Below are 23,201 nucleotides of genomic sequence, written 5' to 3'. Positions count from 1 at the left end.
AAAATGAAACAGTCATCAAGAGTCTACCTTCCAAAAAAAGCACTGGGCCAGATGGTTTCAGCTCAGAATTATACCAGACCTTCAAAGAAGTCCTAAATCCAATCCTCTCCAAACTATCCCATGAAATAGAAGCAGAAGGAACATTACCAAACTCATTTTATGAAGCCACAGGCACCTTGATACCTAAACCACACAAAGACCCAACTGAAAAGGAGAATTTCAGACTTATCTATTTTATGAACATTGATGCAAAAATACTCAATAAAATACTTGCAAATCAAATCCAAGAACACATAAAAGATATCCTCTCCAGCTCTTATTATTTCTCACTTCTTACATAAGATTCCATGCACTCTGCCCAACAGCTGGCCATAAGTCTCAGCTTCTGCTTTGATTGTCTGCAGGGCAGAGGCTTTCAGAGGCCCTCTGTGGCAGGTTCCTAGGTTGTTTCCTGTTTAATTCATCCTCTGATGTCCAGCCTCTTTGCCTTTCAGGATGGGGATTGAGCATTTTAGTCAGGGTCTTCTCTCTTGCTTAGTTTCTTTAGATGTACAGTTTTTAGTAGGTATATATTATGTTATGTCTATATGAGTGAGTATATACCCTGTGTCTTTCTGCTTCTGAGACAGCTCACTCAGGATGATCCTTTCTAGGTCCCACCATTTACCTACAAATTTCATGATTTCCTTATTTTTCATTGCTGAGTAATACTCCATTGTGTATATAAGCGAGTAAATACCAAGTTTGTCTTTCTCCTTCTGGGATACTTCACTCAGAATGATCTTTTCTAGATCCCACCACTTGCCTGCAAATTTCATGATTTCCTCCTTTTTGATTGCTGAGTAGTATTCCATTGTGTAAAAATACCACAATTTCTGTATCCATTCCTCCGTTGATGGACATCTGGGTTGTTTCCAAGTTCTGGCTATTACAAATAAAGCTGCTACGACCATGGTTGAACAAATGTCCTTGTTGTGTACTTGAGCAAATTTTGGGTATAGACCTACAAGATATGATAAACATAATGAAATCTACACACCTAAAGAAAATAATCAAGAAAGTGGACACAGGCGAAGGTGATTAATCCTCATTTAGAAAGACAAATGGGATGTGCATTGAACTTATGACAGGAGTCTACCACAAAAGGCATCTGAAAGACTCTACCTAGCAGTGTTTCAAAGCAGACACTAAGACTCACAACCAAACCCTCGGCAGAGTGCAGGGAATCATATGAAAGAAGGGAAGTTAGTATGATATGGAAAGGATAGGAGCTCTACAAGGACCAAATATATCTGGGCACAGGGTCTTTTCTGAGACTGACACTCAACCAAGGACCATCTATGGATATAACCTAGAACTTCTGCTCGGATGTGGCCCGTGGTAGCTCAGTAACCAAGTAATTTTCCAAAGTAAGGGGAACACGGACTATTTCTAACAGGATCTCAAGGGCAGGCTGTTTGACCCCCCCCCCAGGGGAGGAGCAGTCTGTTAGGCCACAGAGGAGGACTTTGCAGCCAGCCATGAAGATACCTGATAAAACAGGGTCAGATGAAAGGGGAGGAGGTCCTCCCCTATCAGTGGACTTGGAAAGGGGCAGGGAGGAGACCAGGGAGGGAGTGTGGGGTTGGGGAGGGAATGAGGGAGCGGGATACAGCTGGGACACAGAGTTAACAAAATGTAACTAAAAAGAAAAAAAAAAGAAATGGAAAAAAAAATACTCCATTGTGTGGATGTACCACAATTTATGCATCCATTCTTCAGTTGAGGGGCACCTGGGCTGTTTCCAGCTTCTGGCTACTACAAATAAAGCTGCTACAAACATGGTTGAGCAAATGTCCTTTTTGTGTACTTGAGCCTCTTTTGGATATATGCCTAGAAGTGGTATGGCTGGGTCTTGAGAAACTACTATTTCTAGTTGTCTGAGAAAGCGCCAGGTTGATTTCCAGAGTGGTTGTACAAGTTTACATTCCCACCAGCAGTGGAGGAGGGTTCCCCTTTCTCCACAACCTCTCCAGCATGTGTTGTCACTTGAGTTTTTCATCTTGGCCATTCTGATGGGTGTAAGGTGAAATCTCAGAGTTGTTTTGATTTGCATTTCCCTAATGGCTAATGATGTCGAGCATTTCTTTAAGTGTTTCTCTGTCATTTGATATTCCTCTACAGAGAATGCTCTGTTTAGCTCTGTTCCCCATTTTTTAAGTGGATTACTTGGTTTGCTGCTTTTCAGCTTCTTTAGTTCTTTATATATATTGTATATTAGTCCTTTATCAGATAGAGGGTTGGTGAAGATTCTTTCCCAATCTGTAGGCAGTCGCTTTGTTTTGATGACAGTATCCTTTGCTTTACAGAAGCTTTTCAGTCTCATGAGGTCTCATTTATTGATTATTGCTCTTAGAGCTTGTGCTGTTGGTGTTCTGTTCAGGAAGTTGTGTCCTGTGCCAATGAGTTCAAGGGTATTCCCCACTGTTTTTTCTAACAGATTTAATGTGTCTGGATTTATGTTGAGGTCTTTGATCCACTTGGACTTTAGTTTTGTGCAGGGTGATAAGTATGGATTTATTTTCATTTTTCTACATGTAGACATCCAATTGTACCAGCACCATTTGTTGAAGATGCTGTCTTTTCTCCATTGTATGGTTTTGGCATCTTTGTCAAAGATCAGGTGTCCATAAGTGTGTGGGTTTATCTCTGGGTCCTCTGTTTGGTTCCATTGATCCACCGTTCTGTTTCTATACCAGTACCATGCAGTTTTTATTACTGTTGCTCTAGTACAGCTTAAGATCAGGAAATGAGATACCCCCAGAAGATCTTTTATTGTAGAGGATTGTTTTAGCAAAACTGGGTTTCTTGTTATTCCATATGAAGTTGAGAATTTTTCTTTATAGATCTGTAAAGAATTGTGTTGGTAATTTGATGGGAATTGCATTAAATCTGTAGATTGCTTTTGGTAAGATGGCCATTTTTAAAATGTTAATCCTGCCAAGCCATGAGCATGGGAGATCTTTCCATCTCCTGATATCTTCTTCTAATTCTTTCTTCAGAGACTTGAAAAAAAATTTTTTTTATACAAGTCTTTGATTTGCTTGGTTAGGGTTACTCCAAGGTACTTTATGTCGTTTGTAGCTATTGTGAAGGATGTTGTTTCCCTCGTTTCTTTCTCAGCCCTTTTGTCTTTTGTATATAGGAGGGCTACTGATTTTTTTGAATTAATTTTGTATCCAGCCACTTTGCTGAAGGTGTTTATCAGCTGTAGGAGTTCCCTGGTAGAGTTTTTGGGGTCACTCATGTATACTATCATATCATCTGCAAATAGTGATAATTTGACTTCTTTTTTTCCAATTTGTATCCCCTTGATGTCCTTCAACTGTCTTATTGCTCTAGGAAGGACTTCAGAATTATGTTGAAGAGATATGTAGAGAGTGGGCGGCCTTGTCTTGTCCCTGATTTCAGTGGGAATGCTTTAAGTTTCTCTCCGTTCAGTTTGATGTTGACTATAGGCTTGCTGTATATCACCTTTACTATGTTACCGTATGTGCCTTGTATCCCTGTTCTCTCCAATACTTTAAACATGAATGGATGTTGGATTTTTTTCAAATGCTTTTCAGCATCTAAGGAGATTATCATGTGTTTTTTTTTTCTTTCAGTTTGTTAATATGGTGGATCACATTGACAGATTTCCATATATTGAACCACCCCTGCATACCTGGGATGAAGCCAACTTCGTCATATTGGATGATATCTTTGATGTATTCTTGTATTTGGTTTTCAAGTATTTTTGCATCAATGTTCATATGGGAGATTGGCCTGAAATTCTCTTTGTTGGGTCTTTGTGTGGTTTAGGTACCAAGGTGTCTGTGGCTTTATAGAATGAGTTTGATAATGTTCCTTCTGTTTCTATTTTCTGGAATAGTTTGAAGTGAATTGGAGTTACCTCTACTTCGAAAGTGGTAGAATTCTGTACTGAATCCATCTTGTCCTGGGCTTTTTTTGGATGGGAGATTTCGATTACTGCTTCTATTTCCTTAGAGAATATAGGACTATTTAATTGATTTACCTGGTCCTGATTCAGCTTTGGTAAGTCGAATCGATCAAGAAAATTGTCCATTTTATTTAGGTTTTCATATTTTGTGGCATATAGACTTTTGAAGTAAGTCCTAAAAATTGTTTGGATTTCCTCAGTATCTGTAGTTATGTCCCCTTTTCATTTCTGATTTTTTCGATTTGGGTGGTGTCTCTCTGCCTTTTAGTTAGTTTGCCTGAGTGTATGTCGATATTGTTGATTTTCTCAAAGAACCAACTTTTGGTTTCATTGATTTTTTGAATTGTTTTCTTTGTTTCTAATTCATTGATTTCAGCCCTGAGTTTGATTATTTCCAGCCGTCTACTCCTTTTTGGTGTGTCTGTTTCTTCTTTCTCTAGGGTTTTTAGGTGAGCCATGAAGTTGCTTGAATGAACTGTCTTGAATTTCTTCTTGAAGGCACTCAGTGCTATGAACTTTCCTCTTAGCACTCCTTTCATTGTGTCCCACAAGTTTGGGTATGTTGTGTCTTCATTTTCATTGAGTTCTAGGAAGACTTTAATTTTTTTTATTTCTTCCTTAACCCAGCTGCCCTTTAGTAGCAAATTGTTGTTCAGTTTCCATGTGTGTGAAGGCTTTTTGCTATTTCTGTTTTTGTTGAGGTCCAACTTTATTCCATGGAGATCAGACAGGATACAGGGGATTATTTCAATCTTCTTGCATCTGTTGAGGCTCGCTTTGTGAGCAACTATATTGTCTATTTTGGAAAAGATTCCATGAGGTCCTGAGAAGAAGATAAATTCTTTTGTGTTTGGGTGTAAGGTTCGGTAAATGTCTGCCAGGTCCTTTTGATTCATGACCTCTGTTAGAGACATTGTTTCTTTGTCTAATTTCTGTTTTGTTGACCTGTCCTTTGTTGAGAGTGGGGTGTTGAAGTCTCCTAATATTAATGTGTGGGGATCTATGTGCGGTTTAAATTTTATCAATATCTCTTTTACAAATGTGATTGCCCTTGTATTTGGGACATAGATGTTTAGGATTGTGATGTCTTCTTGTTGAAGTTTTCCCTTGATGAGTATGAAGTGTCCTTCCTCATATCTTTTGATTAATTTTGGTTGAAAGTCTATTTTATCAGCTATTAGAATGGCTACTCCTGCTTGCTTCTTGGGTCTATTTGCTTGGAAAGCCATCTTCCAACTCTTTACCCTCAGGTAATGTCTATCTTTGTGACTTAGGTGAGTTTCTTGTATGCATCAGATTACTGGGTTTTGTTTACGCATCCATTCTCTTAGTCTGTGTCTTTTTTTTTTGAATATTTATTTTTTTAATTTTATTTTTCTTTTTAGTTACATTTTGTTAACTCTATGTCCCAGCTGTATCCTGCTCCCTCATTCCCTCCCCAACCCCACACTCCCTCCCTGGTCTCCTCCCTGCCCCTTTCCAAGTCCACTGATGGGGGGGGACCTCCTCCCCTTTCATTTGACCCTGTTTTATCAGGTATCTTCAGGGCTGGCTGAAAAGTCCTCCTCTGTGGCCTAACAGACTGCTCCTCCCCTGGGGCGAGGGGGTCAAACAGCCTGCATTGAACATATGACAGGAGTCTACCACAAAAGGCATCTGAAAGACTCTACCTAGCAGTGTTTCAAAGCAGACACTAAGACTCATAAACAGATCCTCGGCAGAGTGCAGGGAATCATATGAAAGAAGGGAAGTTAGTATGATATGGAAAGGATAGGAGCTCTACAAGGACCAAATATATCCGGGCACAGGGTCTTTTCTGAGACTGACACTCAACCAAGGACCATCTATGGATAGAACTTAAAACTTCTGCTCGGATGTGGCCCGTGGTAGCTCAGTAACCAAGTAGTTTTCCAAAGTAAGGGGAACACAGACTATTTCTAACAGTCTGTGTCTTTTTTTGGAGAATTGAGTCCATTGATTTTGAGAGAGATTAATGTCCAGTGGCTGTTATATACTTTGATTTTGATGTTGGCTGTGGTCATAAGGTTGTGTGTTTGGTTGCTTTTTGTTTTACTGTAGTGAGGTCATTTATTTCCTGTGTTTTCCTGAAAGTAGCTAGTTTTCTTGGGTTGTATTTTCCCTTCTAGTGTCTTCTGTAATGCTGGATTTGTGTCTACCTATTGTTGAAATTTGTTTTTGTCATTGAATATCTTGTTTTCTCCGTCTATGTGGACTGAGTTTTGCTGGGTATAGTAGTCTGGGCTGACATCTGTGTTCTCTTAGGGTCTGCATGATATCTGTCCAGGCCCTTCTGACTTTCATAGTCTCTGTTGAGAAGTCAGGTGTGATTCTAATGGGTTTGCCATTATATTACTTGGCCTTTTTCCCTTGCAGCTTTTAGTATTTTTTCTTTGTTCTGTATACTTACTGTTTTGATTATTATGTGGCAGGAGGATTTCCTTTTTTGGTCTAATTTATTGTGTGTTCTGTAGGCTTCTTGTATTCTTATTGGCTCTCCTTTAAGTTGGGGAAATTTTCTTCAATGATTTTGTTGAAGATATTTTCTGATCCTTGGAGCAGGGAACCACACAAGTAGAGCAACAGAACCAGAAAACTTGAAAACAGGGAACTTCCCAGAGACTCATACTCCAACCAAGGACTATTCATGGAGATAACCTAGAACCCCTGTACAGATGTTGCACATGATAGATCAGTGTGTGTTACATAGTAAAGGGAAGAGAGACTGCCTCTGACATAATCTGATTGGCCTGCTCTTTGATCACCTCTCCCTGAGGGGGGAGCAGCCATACCAGGCCACAGATGATGACAGTGCAGCCACTCCTGAGGTGATCTGATAGACTAAGATCAGAAGGAAGGAGAGGAGGACCTCCCCTATCAGTGGACTTGGGGAGGGGCACGCATGAGGAAGGCAGAGGTAGGGTGGAATCGGGAGGGGAGGAGGGAGGGGCTTATGGGGGAATACAAAATGAATAAAGTGTAATTAATAGTAAAAAAAAATTAAAAAAAGTTAAAAAAAGATATCATCCACCATGACCAAGTAAGCTTCATCCCAGGCATGCAAGGGTGGTTCCACATACAGAAATCCATCATTGTAATCCACCATATAAACAAATTGAAAGAGAAAAACCACATGATCATCTCCTTAGATGCCAGAAAAACATTTATCAAAATCCAACAGCCATTCATGTTTAAAGTCTTGGAGAGATCAGGGATAGAAACACATACCTAAACATAGTAAAGGCAATATTGAGCAAGTGTATAGGCAACATCAAACATCAAACTCAGTGGAGGAAACTTAAATCAATCCCACTGAAATCAGGGACAAGAAAAGATTACCCACTCTCTCCATATCTCTTCAACATGGTACTTGAAATCCTCGCTAAAGCAATAAGACAAGTAAAGGATTTCAAGGGGATACAAACCCGAAAGGAAGAAGTCAAAGTATCACTATTCACAGATGATATGTTAGTATACACTAGCGATCCCAAAAAATTCAACCAGAGAACTCTTTCAAATGATAAACAGCTTCAGCAAAGAGGCTGGGTACAAAATCAACTCAAAAAAATCAGAAGCCCTCCTGTATGCCAAAGACAAATTGGCCAAGAAAGAAATCATGTCAACAACACCCTTCACAATACCCACTAATAACATAAAGTACCTTGGTGTGACTCTAACCAAGCAAGTGAAAGATCTGTTTGAAAACAAAACAAAACAAAACAAAACAAAACAAAACAAAACAAAAAATCTTTAATTCTCTGAAGAAAGAAATTGAAGAAGATATCAGAAAATGGAAAGATCTCCCATGCTCATGGATTGGTAGGATTAATACAGTATAAATGGCCATCCTGCCAAAAGCATCCACAGATTCAACGCAATTCCCATCAAAATACTAACACAATACTTTACAGACTTTCAAAGAAAGATTCATATGGAAAAACAAAAAAATCCACATTTTCCAAAATGATCCTGAACAACAGATTGTCAGGAGGTATCTCCATCCCTGACCTCAAGCTGTACTAGAGAGCAATAGTAATAAAACACACATGGTATTGACATAGAAACAGAAAGGAGGATCAATGGAACCGAATAGAAGACCCAATAATATACCCACACAGCTATGAATACTTGATTTTTTACAAAGAAGCCAAAACCATTCAATAGAAAAAAGACAGTATCTTCAACAAATGGTGCTGGTCCAACTGGATGACTACATGCAGAAAAATGAAAATAGATCTATATTTATCACCGTGCTCAAACCTAAATTCCAAGTGGATCAAACACCTCAACATAAAACCAGATACTCTAAATCAGTTAGAAGAAAAAGTGGGGAAGAGCCTAGAACTCATTGGCACAGGAGACACCTTCCTAAACAGAACACCAACAGCACAGGCTCTAAGAGTGTCAATAAATAAATGGGATCTCATGAAACTGAAAAACATCTGTAAAGCAAAAGACAATGTCATGAGAACAAAATGACAGCCTACAGACTGGGAAAACATCTTCTCCAATCCTATATCTGACAGAGGGCTGATATACAGAATATATAAAGAACTAAAGAAGGTAAAATACAGCAAATCAAGCAATCCAATTAAAAATGGGGTACAGAGCTAAATAGAGAAGTCTCCGTAGAGGAATATAGAATGGCAGAGAAACACTTAAAGATATGTTCAATGTCCTTAGCCATCAGAGAGATGCATTTCAAATCGACCCTGAGATTTCAGCTTACATACATCAAAATATCTAAAATCAAACTTAAGTGACAATGCACGAAGGAGAGGTTTTGGAGAAAGGGGAACTTTCCTCCATTGATGGTGGGAATCTAAGCTGGTATAACCGCTTTGGAAATCAATCAGGTGCTTTCTCAGGTAATTAGGAATAGTGTTTCCTCAAGATCCAGCTATACCACTCCTAGGCATATATCCAAAATATGCTCAAGTACACAACAAGGACATTTGCTCAACCATGTTTTTAGCAGCTTTATTTGTAATAGCCAGAACTTGGAAATAACCCAGATATCCATCAATGGAGGAATGGTTACAGAAATTGTGGTATTTTTACACAATGGAATACTACTCAGCAATTAAAAACAAGGAAATCTTGAAATTTGAAGCCACATGGTGAGATCTAGAAAAGATCATTCTGAGTGAGGTATCCCAGAAGGAGAAAGACACATATGGTATATACTCACTTATATAGACCTATAAGATATGGTAAACATACTGAAATCTATACACATAAAGAAGATAAACAAGAAATAAGACATTGGGTAAGATGATCAATCCTCCCTTAGAAAGATAAATGGGATGTAGGAGAAAACAAGGAACATTACAGGAGCCTACCGCAGAGGGCCTCTGAGAGACTCTACCTAGCAATGTATCGAAGCAGATACTGACACTCATAACCAAACCTTGGGCAAAGTGCAGGGAATCCTATGAAAGAAGGAGGAGTCAGTGTGACCTGGAGAGAACAGGAGCTCCACAAAGACCAAATATATCTGGACACAGGGGTCTTTTATGAGACTGTTTCTCCAACCAATGACCATGTATGGATATAACCTAGAACCTCTCGTTGGATGTTGGATGTAGCCCATGGTAGCTCAGTATCCAAGTGGGTACCTTAGTAAGGTAACAGGGACTATTTCTGACATGAACTCAATGGTTGGCTCTTTGACCTCCCCACCCCGCTGAGGTAGGAGCAGCCCTGCTAGGCCACAGAGGAGGACTTGGCAGCCAGTCGTGAAGATTCCTGATAAACCAGGGTCAGATGAAAGGGGAGAAGTTCCTCCCCTATCAGTGGACTTGGAAAGAGGCAAGGAGATGAGGGAGTGAAGTTGGGATTGGGAGCGAATGAGGGGGCAGGATACAGTTGGGATACAAAGTTAATAAACTAACTAATATTAAAAAAAATAACAGAAATAAAGAAAAACCTGGCTTCCAAATTAGGAGAAGTACTTTTATCAAATACCATAAACCATATACACAAACAATGATAAATATGCAAAGTTCCCAATTAGCTTGATTTTTTAGGAGATTATTGTAGAAGGCACATATAAACCAAATTACCACATTCATTTTACATGAATATAATTTTATTTGGCAGTTATAATTCAAGGTGGAAAAGTGAAAATTGTGTAATTGCAAAAAGTGAGATTTCTGTTTTATTAGTATGTGAAGTGGTGTTTTTCAGAGTTGCTCATGTACCAGTAAGATCTAACCTGCAGTTAGTTTTAGGTTGTACGGAGATATTTCATAGTGCTTTAGTGCTTTTGTTTTATTTTTGTTGCCATGATAGAATACTTTGACTAAAAGCAACTTAGAGATAAAGAAGATTTATTTCAGCTTATAATAGTGAGTTACAGTTTATATTGTAGGGAAGTCAACTTGGGAGCTTCAAACAGCAACTCACATTACTTCTGTAGCCAAGATCTGAGAGAAATGAGTACATACACAACTTGCTCACTTTTCCCACTCAAACACAGTTCAGCACTCTACCGAGAGATTGCTGTCCGCCATAACTGACCAGTTGTTTCTACTTCAGTTAATATAATTAAGATAGTACCACTTGCATACATATTCTCATAGCCAATCCAGTGTACACAGTCTCCTGTTGAGACTGTTCCCAGGTAACTCTAGTTGTATTAGGTTGCCAAAGATAACCATCATACCTATTATTCATGAAAATCATATTTTTTTCTTTTTTTAATTTTTTATTAATTACACTTTATTCATTTTGTATCCCCCCAGAAGCCCCTCCCTCCTCCCCTCCCGATCCCACCCTCCCTCCCCTTTCTGCATGCATGCCACTCCCCAAGTCCACTGATAGGGGAGGTTCTCCTCTCTTTTCTTATCTTAGTCTATCAGTTCTCATCAAAAGTGGCTGCATTGTCCTCTACCCTGGCCTGGTAAGGCTGCTCCCCCCTCAGGGGGAGGTGATCAATGAGCAGGCCAATCAGATTATGTCAGAGGCAGTCCCTCTTCCCATTACTATGTAACCCACTTGGACACTGAACTGCCATGTGCTACACCTGTGCAGGGGTTCCAGGTCATCTCCACGAATAGTCCTTGGTTGGAGTATGAGTCTCTGGGAAGTTCCATGTGTTCAAATTATCTTGTTCTGTTGCTCTCTTTGTGGAGTTCCTGTCCCCTCCAGCTCTTACTATTTCCCACTTCTTACATGAAATTCCATTCACTCTGCCCATCAGTTGGCCATCAGGCTCCGCTTCCTCAAGATCCAGCCATACCACTCCTAGGCATATACCCAAAAGAGGCGCAAGTACACAAAAAGGACATTTGCTCAACCATGTTTGTAGCAGCTTTATTTGTAATAGCCAGAAGCTAGAAACAACCCAGATGCCCCTCAACTGAAGAATGGATGCAGAAACTATGGTACATCTATACAATGGAGTATTACTCAGCAATGAAAAATAAGGAAATCATGAAATTTGCAGGTAAATGGTGGGACCTGGAAAGGATCATCCTGAGTGAGTTGTCCCAGAAGCAAAAAGACACGCATGGTATATACTCACTCATATAAACATACAACATAGAATAAACCCACTAAAATCTGTACATCTAAACAAACTAAGCAAAAGAGAGGACCCTAACTAAAATGTTCAATCCCCATCCTGAAAGGCAAAGAGGATGGACATCAGAAGAAAAAGAAAATAGGAAACAACCTCGGAACCTGCTACAGAGGGCCTCTGAAAGCCAGAAGAAAACAGGAAACAACCTTGAATCCTGCCACAGAGGGCCTCTGAAAGCTTCTGCAGTATAGACTGAAAATCATATTTTAAAATTATGGTTTTAGTATAAAATTAATATATAGCTTTCTTTGTTTTTTCAAATTGCTGTAAAATATATTTCAATAATTAAAATATTATATTTCTTTTCTTTCATTCAAAATAGGTGTTCCTTCTGAGAGATGGATAGTGAATTTTGAAGCAGACCTTTTTGATGGCCTTGTTTTTGCTACACAGCTAGCAGCATATTGTCCATTTTTGGTAAGAATTATTTCATTGTCCAATGGTAGTCTTCAGTCTGAGAAAAGTTAGTGACTTAGTTTTGAAGTTTATTTACTGTAAGCTGCCTTTTTAAATACCTTAATTCTGACTCAGAAACATGAATGCTATTACCTTTTTGTTTATTCTTAAGTTCTGACTGGAATATTTTGTTTCAGATGCTAAAATCCAAATGATCCTACCAAGGAAACCTACACTTACCTGTTGTTATTCCATTAATTAATTAAAGCTGTCTTTGCTTTAACTTCCAGATTGAGTCTTATCTTATAAATATGTATACACAACCAAAATATCCCGAACAGTATGTGCACAATTGCTTGATTATTACAAATAGTTTTTGTGAAATTGGCTTTGATTTAAACATACAGGTGAGTACCTTTAATCACAGATACCTTTCAAAGTTTATGTAATTGATTCATTTCTTCATTTATAATTTCCCTGCACTCATACACTTTAAATTTAAATTGAATCATATTTTCATGGGTTGAACTATGGAAATGCAAATTTGATTCTCAATAAATGCTCTGATTATCTAAAATTTAAGTAATTATGTGTTATTATATATATTACTGCTGTTTGAAATGAAAAAATACTTTGGTTTTGGAAGAACATTTTATAATATATTTGTATATATACATATAAATGTAAATTGACCTACAAATAAAAATTCTATTTGACATTTTAGCCAAAGTTTTCACTGACAATAATGAAAACATGTTATATTCTTAGTATGTGATGTACTCCCTGTTACTTTCAGGTACTGGTAGATAAAATACACAATTTGTGACTTAATCAAGTATGTAGATAACTTTGATTAGCAAACTATATGCCTACTACAAGATAATAGTCTTATATACTAAATATCAATAGAGATAGATATATGCTAAAATGATTCAGATAAAGGAAGATGTCACTATGATCAAATCTGTTCTACCTAAAACATTGTAAATATTGGATGTCTTAGATTATTCAGTTGGATTTGGGTTAGTAAAAAAGACAATATTTGTTTGTTTAGAGGTATTTGTTTGTCTAGTTGGTATGAACCAACTAGAAAGAGAAAGTATGGGAAAAATACCCACTGATACTTTTATTTTGTATATAGATGTGCCTACTTGGAGTTCTATATTCTAAATATAAGCATAGGCATATATTGGAATATTGGACATAATAGTAAAATTAAGTTAGGTATTGGCCATTGGTGTTATAGAAATAAAGGCCTGTACTAGCACAACATTGGCTAACATTTTATAATAATAAATATAGTATTCTGATGATTAGAGAAATTAAGTTGCTTTGAAAACTGTTGACCATCCAGAGGAGAAGAATCATAATAACCAACCCTGTATTTTCCATTTTTTGATCCAGGAAGATTAATGATGCTATCCCAACATGTATGGTCACTAAAAAAATTAATTTCAGAATTTCTTTTTTTTTTCCTTGTGTTAAAGTTATTTGCTTACCAAAGTCATTTTATACCAGGTCTGCTAATTACATTCATTTTTATTGGTAGACCTATAAAGAACAATTGTAAATATTCATGTCAGAGAATTATTTTGCAATGGTAAGTTTTTCAGTATAAACTATAACAATGGTAGCTATCTAATTTTTATAGTTCATATCAATTCCACCAAAAGTTAAACCTCCTTGAATATTCTTCAGATGAACCCTTCAAATGGTATAGAGGTGGCCAAATCATACTTATATATTCATAGATGGTAGCAATTCATAATAGCAAATGTATATCCCAAGATGCTTACACAAGATATGCAGTTGACTCCCACATTAGATAGAAAACTGTAGAATTAGATTCAAAGAGACAAGGGGATATTCTGATAAGGAGCCCAGCAAAAATTATATGGAATACTTGGTAATTAAGCTAGTTCTTGAGAGTATTGTTGGGATTCACTAGAAATGTCTGCCCTTAAGGAATTTAGTTAATTATCCATCTTAATTCACTCATAGTGTATTCTTTCATTAGATAGGTTTAAGCAAGTTATTGATTTCCTTGCATAGAAAAAATTATTTTAAAAATTAAATGTCTTCTAGATAAAAATGTAGAGTAGTTGTGATGAATAGAGGAATGAACAGCTGCAGTTACTATGCCTTTTTAAATATTTTTTTTTACTATTAATTACACTTTATTAATTATGTATTCCCCCATAAGCCTCTCCCTTTTCCCCTCCCGATTTCACCCTCCATCCCCCTTCCTCATGCATGCCCCTCCCCAAGTCTACTGATAGGGGAAGTCCTCTTCTACTATGCCTTTTTTTTCCACCTTGTTTCAATGCATGACTCTGGATAAGCACTAATTTAATAATTTAGAAGGCACGTTTCAAAATGGCCCTGTCAAGTTAACAAACCAGTAATGAATTATTTTTGGTGCTTATACTAGAGCACATTTTGATCCTATGAAATTAATCCCTGGAATTGGTTATTGATTTTGTATTTATTCATTGCATTTTTGTTACAGATGAAAAATCAATTGGACAAGTTGCAGTTCTCAAGTCATACCTTCTGTTGGAATCCTACTAGCCAATTTTTTCTCTCTCTCTCTCATTATTTTTCTCTCTCTCCCTACCTTTCTCCCTCCCTCTATCTTTCTCTGTTTGTATGTGTGATATTTATATATAATTTATAAAATAGAAATAGATCTATGATTTGTATTTGAGGCAAAATTACTATAATTGTTCAATGTCCACTAAGAAGAACACAAGAGTTAAGTCTAATAAAATGTGTGCAAGGTTGTATATAACTAAACACTTAATTATGACAGTAAAGATGAACAATTAGGGTAGCTTTGTCACTAAATTTTTGCTAGCTTTTTTTTTCATAGATGTTTAGTCTTATCTCAGAAAGTTGACGAACATAAAGTTATATTAAAATAAGAAATTTCAGCATTTTGAGTGAGATAAAGTCAAACAAAAATTCTAGAGCCAGCTGTTGAGTATTTTAGCAAAGTTCTCCAGGTTTATTGTTTGCGGTCATTCTTAGAAAGCTGATTCATCAAACATGCACCCTAAGAACTTCAGTTGTTTTGCTGGTATTCTCATCAAAGATCATTATTTAAACACCTAGACCTAAATACCACTTCTTGTTTTTATACTATTTTTACAAAAGAATAAGAAGAGGAGGAGGAGGAGGAGGAGGAGGAGGTTGAGGAGATTTTCTAATAGATCCACAGCATATTTCTCATTGCTTGTCATTTTATAAAATTAAACCAGTCTTTTGGATAAGCCACTGCTTATCCAATGAAATATTGACCAAATTTGTAGTGAACATGAAAGGGTGAAATAACTGATGTTGTCAGTTTGAGTGCTCATGGCCCAGATTTAGGTTACCCCAAATTCTCATGTTACAAGCAGCAGTCTCTATGGGGCTGAAATATGTTACAGGAGCCTTCTAAAACTGGTTGTTATCTAGCATGAAAGCTTTTTATAACCTAAACATTTTGACATATTAAATTAATCTTGAACAAAGACAGCATCCCATCTAGTTGCTGATCATGAAGCATAGTCCCAGGAAATCCACTTGAGTTTGTTAATAACATAGCAATGTGCAGAACAACTTGAAATCTTTCTGTGGTATTGTATCTTTCATATATTTTAATAATTTCTTGTTATTGAGATAGCCAATTTTTCACCAATGAGAAACGATATAATTACAATGAGAAAGTATTTATTTAGGGTCATGCTGCTGGAGGTCACAGTCTGTAACTGAGTGGATCCATTAACCCAAGCCTCTAGAAAGGTGGGCACATATGTATCAGTCCCAGAAACTGCTATGACACTCTGATCAGTAGAGTCTTTCAGAGGCCCTCTGTAATAGGCTCCTGTCCAGTCCCCTGTATTCTCCTACTTCAGATGTCTATCCTTTTTGCCCTTTTGAGTGAGGATTAAGCCTCTTCCCTAGGCAACTCCTTGTTGTTTAGCTTCTTTAGGACTATGTATTTTAGTATATTTATCCTATATTATATGGCTAATATCCACTTATAAGTGAGCATATACCATGTGTGTCTTTCTGCCTTTGGGTTACCTCACTCAGGAGGATCTTTTCTAGATCTAGCCATTTGCCCTCAAATTTCATGGTTTCCTTGTTTTTGATTTCTGAGTAGTGTTCCATTGTTTACATGTGCCATGATTTCTGTATTCATTCTTCAGTTGAGGGGCATCTAGGATGTTTCCAGATTCTGGCTATAATGAAAAAAACCGCTATGAACATAGTTGAGCAAATGTCCTTGTTGTATGGTTGAGCATCTTTCAGAAATATGCCCAGGAGTGGTATAGATGGATCTTGAGGTAGCACTATTTCTAATTTTCTGAGAGAACACGATTGATTTCCAAAGTGGTTGTAAAAGTTTACATTTCCACCAGCAATGGAGGAGTGTTCCCTTTTCTCCACAACTTCTCCAGTATGTTTCATCCCCCTTGGGTTTTTTATCTTAGTCATTCTGATGGGTGTGAGGTGGAATCTCATAGTCATTTTAATTTGCATTTCCCTGGTGACTAAGGGCATTGAGCATTTCTTTAAATGTTTCTCTGACATTCTCTGACATTATCTTTTGAGATAATATGTTTAGCTCTGTACCTCATTTTCTAATTGAATTACTTGGTTTGTTGGTGTTTGACTTCTTGTGTTCTTTATATATTCTGGATATTAGCCCTCTGTCATATGCAGAGTGGGTGAAGATATTTTCCCAATCTCTAAGCTGTCCTTTTCTTCTATTGACAGTGCCCTTTGTTTTACAGAAACTTTTCAATTTCATACATGAGCTGTTATATAGATGTATATGTTGGGGCTTAGCTCTTCACAATTCCGTTTTGTTTTAAAAATTAATATCTTATTTCATATATTTTACCATATATATAATCATTTCCATTTACCAAATTGCTCATTTCTATTGTTATACATGTATAAAAGAATAATTTTTTTGTAATAATATTTATATTTCTACCTATATAGTTAGTGTTGTTAAAAGTGAAATATTATCCTCTTGGGCAACTTTCTATCCAGTTCTTATTATATTATGTTTTTCATCATATCATTATAATTTCCAAAACCACAGCCCTTGCATTAAAAGTTATGAGACTGTTTATTCTGTTGTCAGTTTGAGTGATGATGGCCCAGATTTAGGTTACCCCAAATTCTCATGTTACAAAGTGAAATCAATTTTATGAAGTTTCATTATTCTACAGAGCAACAAATGTATAAATCAAGGCAAAATTTAAATACATTGATAGGTACATGAGAGTGGTGGATTCAGTAAAATTAGGCAAGCTTTTCTATAGGCCTAAGATTCTGTCTAAGATTTTTGGTTCATGAAAGCAGTGGTCTTCCAGATTAAATGATTCCACAGTTTTCTGTCTATTAGTCACAAGTTGTTAGTTCTGACACAAAGGTGTGTAAGAAATCTGGAGGACAGCAACTCAGCCTAAGATCAGGTAATTGACCTCTGGACCTGCAACATTCCAGTCTCTCCACAGTACTAAAATTCTAATTAGTCAACTAGTCTCCGTAGACACAGCTTATTTTGAGGAATTTTCACTCACACCATAAAACTTTACCCCTTCATTTTAAGTACTTCTAATTGATAAAAGAAGAAAAACCCCTTCTAAGGAAAGGATAATGGGTGTGAGGAAACTGCTCTAGCAGATAGCCATTGTTCGCTGAAAATGACTGATTTCAGTATCAGTTGCATATGTTAGATCTTGACTCATATTACTTACACTTCCAGAATAGGTCCAGATCATTTTTATTTGCTAACATGAGTTTGTGCTGAGTTATAGCATATCTACATCTCAATATTAGTTCATGTACTAAGAGGGCCATGTATACTGACATTGACCAAGTTATAAAATATGACTATATACCTCTTATCAATCCCAATTAACTCTCCTATGAATAGTATTTCATACTATCTTACCTTATTCCTAAGAAAAATAGGTGTAATTCTTCCTTATATTCTTCCTGATTCAATATTTTTGCTTTCACTTATGTCTTAACTGTGTTAATACCCTTTGTAAATTTTGGAATTTTATTTCTAATACATTCAACAGCCATGACAAATTACTTCATTTGTCAGTACAGTTTCTTTGGTTCCTTGTGACAAGGTAGTTCTCAATTGCTCTTACCTAGTCTGTCTTCTGAATTGTTGCTTCTTGAGTATGGGTTCATTTATCAAGCCCACACCATAGCATTCAGAACCTCCACAATGTAATCCTGGAAATAAAGAGGGTTTTTGTTTGTTTGTTTGTTTGCTTGTTTGTTTTATTTTGTTTGTTTCTTTATACTTTCATTTTGTTGTATATTTCCTTTCTGATAGACTGCATCTCTTTCATATTAGATATAATATACTTAAAGTCAAAACATTCTAAAAGATTCATTTCATGTAACATTGTCTCCAATCGGTAGTCCATGAAAATCCTTTGTATATTTAATATGCTCTTGTCATATTACTTTCACTGTAATATTTAATATTTTAAAACAGTTTATCCATGTGAATCATCATTTTTTGAGACAAAATTTGCTTCAGGACTATGGATCTGTTTTTATTAAGCCTTCAAAAGTATGAAGCTAGCAGTCTTATGTGTAACTTATTCTTTAATATGTTTGGTGCTTCCCATTTTTTCATATTTATTTTTTATATTAATTACAATCCATTCACTGTGTATCCCAGCTGTAGCACCCTTCCTCTTTCAGTCCCAATCTCACCCTCCCTGCCTTGTCTCCTCTCATATTTCCCTCCAAGTCTACTGACAGGGATGTTCCTCCTCTCCTCCCTTCTGATCCTAGTCTATCAGGTCTCATCAGGACTGGCTGCACTGTCTTCCTCTATGGAGTGGCAAGACTACTCTCCCCTCAGGGAGAGGTGATCAAAGAGCCAGCCACTGAGTTCATGTCCCCTGTTCCCATTACTAAGGAACCCAATTGGACACTGAGCTGCCATGGGCTACATCTGTGCATGGTTTCTAGGTTATCTGCATGAATGGTTCTTGGTTGGAGTATCAGTATCAAAAAGATCCCTGTGCCCAGATTTTTTGGTTCTGTTGATCTCCTAGAGCTCCTGTCCTCCCCAAGTCTTACTATCTCCCCATTCTTTCATAAAATATTCTGCACTCTGCTCAAAGTTTGGTTATGAGTCTCAGCATTTGCTTTGATACACTGCTGGAGAGAGTCTTTGAGGCCATCTATGGTAGGTTCCTGTCCTGATTGATGTTTTCTCCCTCTTCCTATGTCCATCCCATTTGCCTTTCTGAAAGAAAACTGATCATCGTACCCAGGGTCCTCCTTCATGTTTACCTTTTAAGGTGTACAGATTTTAGTATTTTATCATATAGTATATGTCTAATATCCACTTATAAGTGAGTATATTTGGTATGTGTCTTTCTGATTCTGGGATACCTCAGTCAAGATGCTCTTTTCTAGATTCCACCATTTGCCAGCAAATTTCAAGATTTCCTTGTTTTTAATTGCTGAGTAGTATTCCATTGTGTAAATGTACCACAATTCCTATATCTATTTCTCAGTTGAGGAACATCTGGGTTTTTTCAACGTTCTGGCTAATACAAATAAAGCTGCTATGAATATGGTTGAGCAAATGTCCTTGTTGTTGACTTGAACATATTTTGGATATATGCCTGGAGTGGTATAGCTGGGTCTTAAGGAAGCACTATTCCTACTTTTCTGAGAAGGCGCCGGATTGATTTCCAAAGTGGTTATACAATTTTATGTTCCCTGTAGCAATATAGAAGAGTTCCCCTTTATTCTCCAGCATGTTTTGTCACTTCAGATTTTGAACATAGCCATTATGATGGGTGTAAGGTGAAATCTCAGGATCATTTTGATCTGCATTTCCTTGAAGACTAAGGACGTTGAACATTTCTTTAAGTGTTTCTCTGTCATTTTATATTCCTCTACAAAGAATTCTCGGTTTAGTTCTGTACCCCATTTTTAATTGGATTTCTTGATTTGTTGCTTTTTAACTCCTTGAGTTCGTTATATATTCTGGATATTATCCCTCTGTCAGATATAGGGTTGATGAAGATCCTTTCCCAGCATGTAGGCTGTTGTTTTGTTCTGACAACAGTGTCCTTTGTTTTACAGGTTTTCAGGTTCATGAGGCCCCATTTACTGATTGTTTTTTTTTTTAATTCTATCCATCTATCTATCTATCTATCTATCTATCTATCTATCTATCTATCTATCTATTAATTATTAGTTACATTTTATTAACTTTGTATCCAAGCTGTATCCCTCTCCCTCATTCCCTCCCAAACCCTCTCTCCTTCCTTCATCTCCTCCCTGCCCCTTTCCAAGTCCACTGATTGGGGAGGACCTCCTCCCTTTTCATCTGACCCTGTTTTATCAGGTATTTTCAGGACTGGCTGCAAAGTCCTCCTCTGTGGCCTAGCAGGACTGCTCCTCCCTTGAGGGTTGGGAAGGTCAAAGAGCCTGCCATTGAGTTCCTGTCAGAAATCGTCCCTGTTCCCCTTACTATGGCAAACCAATTGGTTACTGAGATACCATGGGCTTCATCTGAGCATAGGTTCTATGTTATATCCATACATGGTCCTTGGTGGAGTGTCAGTCTCAGAAAAGACCCCTGTACCCAGAAATATTTGGTCCTGTGGAGCTCCTATCCTTTCCATGTCATACTGACTCCCCCTTCTTTCACATGATTCCATGCACTCTTCCAAAGGTTTGGTTATGAGTCTTAGTATCTGCTTTGGTACACTGCTAGGTAGAGTCTTTCAGAGGCCCTCTATGGTAGTCTTCTTTCCTGTTTCTTGTTTTCTCCTATGTCCAATGTCCATCCCATTTGTCTTTCTAAGTGAGGATTGCTCATCTTAACCCAAGATCTTCTTTCTTGTTTATCTTCTTTAGGTGTATAGATTTCATCATGTTTATCAGGTCTATATAAGTGAGTATATACCATGTGTGTCTTTCTCCTTCTGGGATACCTCACTCAGAATGTTCTTTTCTAAATCCCAACATTTGCCTGCAAATTTCATGATTTCCTTATTTTTGATTGCTGAGTTGTATTCCATTGTATAAAAATACCACAATTTCTGTATCCATTCCTACGTTGAGGGACATCTGGGTTGCTTCCAGGTTCTGGCTGTTACAAATAAAGCTGCTACAACCATGGTTGAGCAAATGTCCTTGTTGTGTACTTGAGCAAATTTTGGGTATATGCCTAGGATTGGTATAGTTGCATTTGAGGAAGCACTATTTCTAATTGTCTGATAAAACACCAGATTGACTTCCAAAGTGGTTGTACCAGTTTACATTCCCACCAGCAATGGAGAAGGGTTACACTTTCTCCACAACCTCTCCAGCATGTGTTGTCACTTGAGTTATTCATCTTAGCCATTGTGGTAGCACATACCAGTAGGATTTGCTGAAGGTGGCAGAGGCAGGAGGATCACAAGTTCGAGGCCATTTACTGATTGTTGATCTTAGAGCCTGTGCTATTGGTGTTCTGTTCAGTTACTTTTTTATTAATTACAGTTTATTCACTTTGTATCCCAGCTAAAGTACCCTCTCTCATCCCCTTCCAATCCCACCGTCCCTCCCTCTTCCTTTCCTATGCCACTCCCACAGCCCACTGAATGCTGAGTATTATATTGTATAAATGTACCTAAATTTATGTATCCATTCCTAAATTAAAGGACATCTGTATCATTTCCAGCTTCTGGCTATTACACATAAAGCTGCTATGAACATGGTTGCACAAATGTCCTTGTTATATAGTTGAGCATATATCGGATATATGCCTAGTATATATGCCTAGTATAGCTGAATCTTGAGGTAGAACTATTCCTAAATTTCTGAGAAAGCACTTGATTGACTTCCAAAGATGTTGCCCAAGTTTACATTCCAACCAACAATGGAGGAGGGTTCTACTTTCTTTACACCCTCTCCAGAATGTGTTCTCACTTAGTTGTTCTTCTTAGCCTTTCTTAAGGGGGTATAAGGAGAAATCTAAGTGTCACTTTGATTTGCATTTACCTGATAGCTAACGTTGTTGATCATTTTTTAGGTGTTTCTCTGTCATTTGATAATCTTCTATTGAGAATTTTCTGTTTAGCTCTCTACCCCATTTTTTTTCTTTTTCAAAATTCATTTATATTTTTTATAAATTTCTGTTTATTCACATTGTATCCAGCTGCAGTCCCCTTTCTCTTCCTCTGCCATTCCCACCTTTCCTCTCTCATCTCCTCCCATACTACTGCATAAGTCCACTGATAGATGAGGTCCTTGTTCCCTTCCCTCTGACCCTAGCCTATCAAGTCTCATGAGGACTGGTTGCATTGTCTTCCTCTGTGGCCTGGTAAGGCTGCTCCCCCATCAGGCAGAGGTGATCAAAGAGTCAGCCACTGAGTTCATGTTAGAGACAGTCCCTGTTCCCCTTACTAGGGAACCCACTTGGAGACTGAACTGCTATGGTCTACATCTGTGCAGGGATTCTAGTTTATCCCATGCATGCTCCATGGTTGGAGTATCAGTTTAAGAAAAGATGACTGTGCCCAGAATTTCTTCATGAGGATTGATCATGTTACCCAGGGTCCTCCTCTTTGTTTAGCATGTTTTTGTATACAGATTTTAGTGTGTTTATCCTATATTATATATCTAACACCCACTTATAAGTGAGTATGTGCCATGTGTGTCTTTCTGCTTCTGGTATACCTCACTCAGAATGTTCTTTTCTCATTTCCACCATTTGCCTACCAATTTCATGATTTCCTTGTATTTAATTACTGAGTAGAATTCCATTGTATAAATGTACCACAATTTCTGTATCCATTCCTCAGTTGAGGGACATCTGGGTTGTTTGTGGATTCTGCCTATATCAAATATAGCTGCTACTAACATGGTTGAGCAAATGTTGGTGTTGTGTACTTGAGAATGTTTTGGATATATGCCTAGGAGTGGTATAGCTGGGTCTTGAGGAAACGTTATTCATAACTGTCTGAGAAAGCACAGGATTGATTTCCAAAGTGGTTGTACAAGTTTACATTCCCAGCAGCAATGGTAGAGCATTCACCTTTCTACACATCCTCTCCAGCATGTATTGTCACTTGAGTTTTTGATCTTAACCATTCTGATGGGTATAAGGTGAAATCTCAGTATCATTTTGATTTGCATTTCCCTGATGACTAAGGATGTTGAGCATTTCTTTAAGTG

At 37.4% G+C, this 23,201-nt stretch overlaps 1 protein-coding gene across 1 annotated transcript in view; it reads left to right on the top strand.

Moving 5' to 3' along the window:
- The window catches only part of LOC129677283 (cilia and flagella-associated protein 47-like), a 603,052-nt gene that overhangs the window by 236,471 nt on the left and 343,380 nt on the right, over positions 1-23,201 (top strand). Inside the window, 2 exon segments of the mRNA XM_055607932.1 lie at positions 11,905-11,999; positions 12,269-12,385. Coding sequence (XP_055463907.1) covers positions 11,905-11,999; positions 12,269-12,385 — 212 coding nt within the window.

Source organism: Psammomys obesus, unplaced genomic scaffold, assembly GCF_907164565.1.
Source record: "Psammomys obesus unplaced genomic scaffold, mPsaObe1.curated_primary_1811, whole genome shotgun sequence".
NCBI classification, from domain to species: domain Eukaryota; kingdom Metazoa; phylum Chordata; class Mammalia; order Rodentia; family Muridae; genus Psammomys; species Psammomys obesus.
The sequence above is the reverse complement of the archived record's forward strand: the minus strand, read 5'-3'. Positions and strand labels throughout refer to the sequence as shown.